This window comes from Vicia villosa, unplaced genomic scaffold, assembly GCF_029867415.1.
Source record: "Vicia villosa cultivar HV-30 ecotype Madison, WI unplaced genomic scaffold, Vvil1.0 ctg.000987F_1_1, whole genome shotgun sequence".
NCBI lineage: Eukaryota > Viridiplantae > Streptophyta > Magnoliopsida > Fabales > Fabaceae > Vicia > Vicia villosa.
The window spans coordinates 376,211-380,687 of record NW_026705444.1 but is presented as its reverse complement, the minus strand read 5'-3'; the positions used below and the strand labels follow the sequence as shown (position 1 = coordinate 380,687).

The window sequence follows — 4,477 nt, the reverse complement described above, 5'->3', positions numbered from 1 at the left end:
ATGGAGAAGAGAGAAAAATTGGGATTGAAGGGAAAGGTGGCATTTTGCATCAGTTATAATGAATTTACTTTCATATAACATCAGGGGGAGGAACTGCTTCTAAGAGAATAAGAATAAGTTTCATTTTTAAGTCAAATAAGGTGGATGCGTGTTTCATTCAAGAAACAAAACTGTCTTGTTTCAATGATAATTTAGCAAGTTCTTTCTTGAGAGGTATGGATGTCGATTGGGCAGCTAGTAATTCAGAAGGAGCGGCGGGAGGCATGATACTTCTTTATAAGAAATACTCTTTGGTGGTTAATTATAGCTTCATAGGTCAAGGGTTTGTATGCATTAATATTCTTTGGCATGGTTCTTGTGTGGACTTAGTTAATATTTATGCTTCTTGTAGTGTAAACTTAAGGAGAGAGCTGTGGAAAAGGTTGATTGTTAGAAGATCTAACTATGCGAACGAGGAATGGTGCCTTGGTGAAGACTTCAATTAAATCTCAAGTAGGGATGAAAGATTAAGGGATGGTGCTTTCCATAACCGGAAAGGGGTGGAGAAATTTCGGGAATTCATTGAGAGGATGGGGGTGGTTGATCTTCCGTGTGTAGGAGGTAAATTCTCGTGGTACAAAGACAACGGGAAGGCTATGAGTAGAATTGATAGATTCTTGGTTTCTAACAACTTGGTTGATATTTGGGGTGTCATTGACCAAAGGATTGGTGTTAGAGATTTATCGAATCATGCTCCTATTCGTCTAAATTATGGAGTCATTGATTGGGGTCCTAATCCTTTTAGGTTTAATAATGCTTGGCTTAAACATGAATATTTCAAAGACTTCATTTGTAATGAATGGGATAAGTTGAATTTTGTGGGAAACGGCGATTTTCTGTTGTTTGAGAAACTTAAACATTTGAAGAACCAGATTAGAATTTGGAATCGTGAGGTGTTTGGTTGGATCAATCTAAGAGTTAGTGAAGAGGTGGAGAAAATCAACGTGTTGGACAGTATGATGGTGGAAATTTTCGGTGGTAATATTGACGATATGGTGAATGATAGAAGGGAGGCGACTAAAGATTTTTGGAAATATCTCCTTATGAAAGAAAGCATGCTAAGACTAAAATCTAGATAACTTTGGTTGAAGGACGGTGACAAGAATTTGCGCTTTTTTGATAACTCCATCAAGGAGAGACGTAGAAGGAACGCTATTTCGGTATTGGAAGGAGAGGAGGGACGGTTTGAAGGTGTAGAGGAGGTGAAAAAAGAGGTGAAGAACCATTTCAAAAACTATTTCAAAGAGACAGATCATAGTATGGCTGTCTCGGATGGTTTGAGTTTCGCCTCCTTGAGTGATATCGATAAAGTGTGGTTGGAAAGACCTTTTTCGGAGGAGGAAATAAATTTAGCGGTTTGGGATTGTGATGGTAGCAAGAGTCGCGGTCCGGATGGTTTCACCCTTGAGTTTTTTCAATTCTTTTGGGAGTAGGTCAAGGTTGATGTTATCAAGTTTATGATGGATTTTCATGAGAAAGCGAGGCTTACGAAAGGATGTACGTCGTCCCTCATTGCTTTTATCCCAAAAGTCAAAAACCCTCAATCTTTGTCTGAATATAGACCTATTTGCCTAGTGGGTAGTTTGTATAAGATTCTCGCTAAAATTTTGGCGGGAAGGTAGAGAGACATTATAGGAAATTTGGCGTCACCTAATCAAACTGCTTTTGTTCCGGGTAGACACATTTTGGATGGAGTTTTGGTTGTGAATGAAGTCTTGGACTTAGCTAAGAGATAGAAGAGAAGTTATGCTGCTTTGAAAGTTTATTTTGAAAGAGCTTACGATCGAGTAAGTTGGAACTTTTTGAGATTTGTGTTAGCTAAAATGGGGTTTGGCGCTAAATCGTTGTCGTGGATGGAAGGTTTCACTTTTTCTAGTAGTATGTCCGTTATTACCAACGGTAGCACTACAAAGGATTTCAAAGTCAAGAAAGGTCTTCATCAAGGCGATCCTTTGTTCCATTTTTTGTTTGTTTTGGAAACGGATGTTCTTACGGCGTTAATGCGAAAGGCTATTTCAAACAATGATTTTAGGGGTTTCAAGATCAATGAAGTGGAGAATGTGAACATGTTACAATTTGCGGATGATACCGTCATCTTAGAGGAAGGAGATACCGCAAATTTGTGGAGAATGAAGGAAATTCTTAGGGGCTTTGAGATGATGTCGGGATTGCGGGTAAATTTCAATAAAAGTAATATTTATGGTGTTAACGTTTGTGATGGTTTTATTGAGGCGACTTCTACCTTTGTCTCTTGTAAAGTAGACATACTTCCCTTTATATTCCTCGGTGTTAAAGTGGGCGGTAACCCGCAGACGCTTGCCATGTGGAAGGATTTGATCATAATGTTGAAATGGAGATTGGCCGTTTGGAAGGGTATTAATCTCAACACAGTGGTTCGTGTGTGTCTAATCAATTCCGTGTTAAATGTCATCCCCGTATATTCCCTCTCTTTTTACAAAGCGCCAACTAAAATTATTAAGGAAATTCGAGCTATTCAATCCAACTTCCTTTGGAATGGTAGCGACGTCAAAAGGCCTATCATTGGGTGAGTTGGGATATCGTGTGCAAATCACGGGAAGAAGGTGGTTTGGGAGTAAATAATGTGGAGGTTATGAACGTGGCGTTGTTGAGTAAATGGAAGTGGAAGATTCTTGTAGAAGAAGAGGCAGTGTGGAGGGGAATTCTTGTTTCTAGATACGGAAACATTAAATTGAAGATTCTTGTTGGTGACATCTCCATAGCTGAAAAAAGTGACTATATTTGGTGGAGGGATATTCTTATCTTTGATAATTATGCTGCTTTGTTGAACCAAAAATTTTCAGGTGCTATCTGAAGGATAGAAAAACACTTAGAAAGGGGGGGTTTGAATAAGTGTAGTCTAAAAACTTGAACGATAAAAACAATTTGCACAGTTATTTTTATCCTGGTTCGTTGTTAACTAAACTACTCCAGTCCACCCCCACGGAGTGATTTACCTCACCTGAGGATTTAATCCACTAATCTCAACAAATTACAATGGTTTTCCACTTAGCCCACGACTAAGTCTTCTAGAGTATCCTGATCACAACCTGATCACTCTAGGAACAAATTCTTAGACACAAGCTAAGACTTTCTTAGAGTATCCTGACCACCACGTGATCACTCTAATTACAACTGCTTAGACACAAGCTAAGACTTCCTAGAGTATCCTGATCAACACTTGATCACTCTAGTTACTTACAAATTAATGTAATCAAATAAGAGTATTACAATTGCTTATGAAAAGCTATAATCACAACAGTGATATTTCTCTTAAAGTTTAAGCTTAATCTCAATAATATATTACAACAACAATGTAGTGAGCTTTGATGAAGATGAAGTTTCTGAGCTTTGAGTTGAACAACATTTCATCAAGTTTTTCAGAATAAGTTCGTTCAGAATTGGTGACCTTGCTTCTCATCAGAACTTCATACTTATAGGCACTTGAGAAGATGACCGTTGGGAGAATTTAATGCTTTGCGTATTCCGTACAGCATTGCATTTAATGTTTCACGCTTTTGTCAACTACCTCGAGCCTTGTTCACGCTGTGTCTACTGACGTTGCCTGTAATAGCTTCTAACGTTCCTTTTGTCAGTCAGCGTAGCCTGCCATCTTGTACTTGCTTCTGATTTGATGTTTGTGTTTACAACGTTTGAATATCATCAGAGTCAAACAGCTTGGTGCAGAGCATCTTCTTGTCTTCTGACCTTGAAGTGCTTCTGAGCGTGATACCATGAGGACCTTAGTGCTTCTGCTTCTGAACTCAAGTTCTTCTGATGCTTCCATAGACCCATGTTCTGATTCTGCCTTGACCATCTTCTGATGTCTTGCCAGACCATGTTCTGATGTTGCATGCTGAACCTTCTGAGTCAAAGCTTCTGAGCGCTGATTTGTGCATACTCTTTATATATTTCCTGAAAGGGAAATTGCAGTGTATTAGAGTACCACATTATCTCACACAAAATTCATATCCTTGTTATCATCAAAACTAAGAATATTGATCAGAACAAATCTTGTTCTAACAATATCCCCCTTTTTGATGATGACAAAAACATATATAAATGATATGAATTTGCGATCAGAAAGAGCAGACGGCTAAAGACAATTACACAACTATAGCATAAGCATGTGAATATGTCTCCTCCTGAGATTAACAATCTCCCCCTGAGATGAATAATCTCCCCCTGAAATTAATACTAGAAGAGTTTTATAAATAAAAGACTTCCCTGAGTATTTCAGTAGAGACGTTCACACATGCTTGATCTTCAGAACATTCATGACTTCTGATTTCTGCTTCCATAGGACAGCTTCAGAATTTTGAATTTCTTTAGATCCTCAGAACATTCACAGCTTCTGATTCCTGCTTCCATCGGACAGCTTCAGAACTTGAATTTCTTTAGATCCTCAGAACATTCACAG

At 38.4% G+C, this 4,477-nt stretch overlaps 1 protein-coding gene across 1 annotated transcript; it reads left to right on the top strand.

Annotated features, from left to right (window-relative positions):
- The first annotated feature begins 1,862 nt into the window (after nt 1-1,862).
- On the top strand, nt 1,863-2,872 carry LOC131632711 (uncharacterized). Its single transcript, XM_058903441.1, has 2 exons — nt 1,863-2,432; nt 2,561-2,872. The coding sequence occupies exons 1-2, from the start codon at nt 1,863-1,865 to the stop codon at nt 2,870-2,872; spliced, it is 882 nt and encodes a 293-aa protein (XP_058759424.1).
- Nucleotides 2,873-4,477: the final 1,605 nt, after the last annotated feature.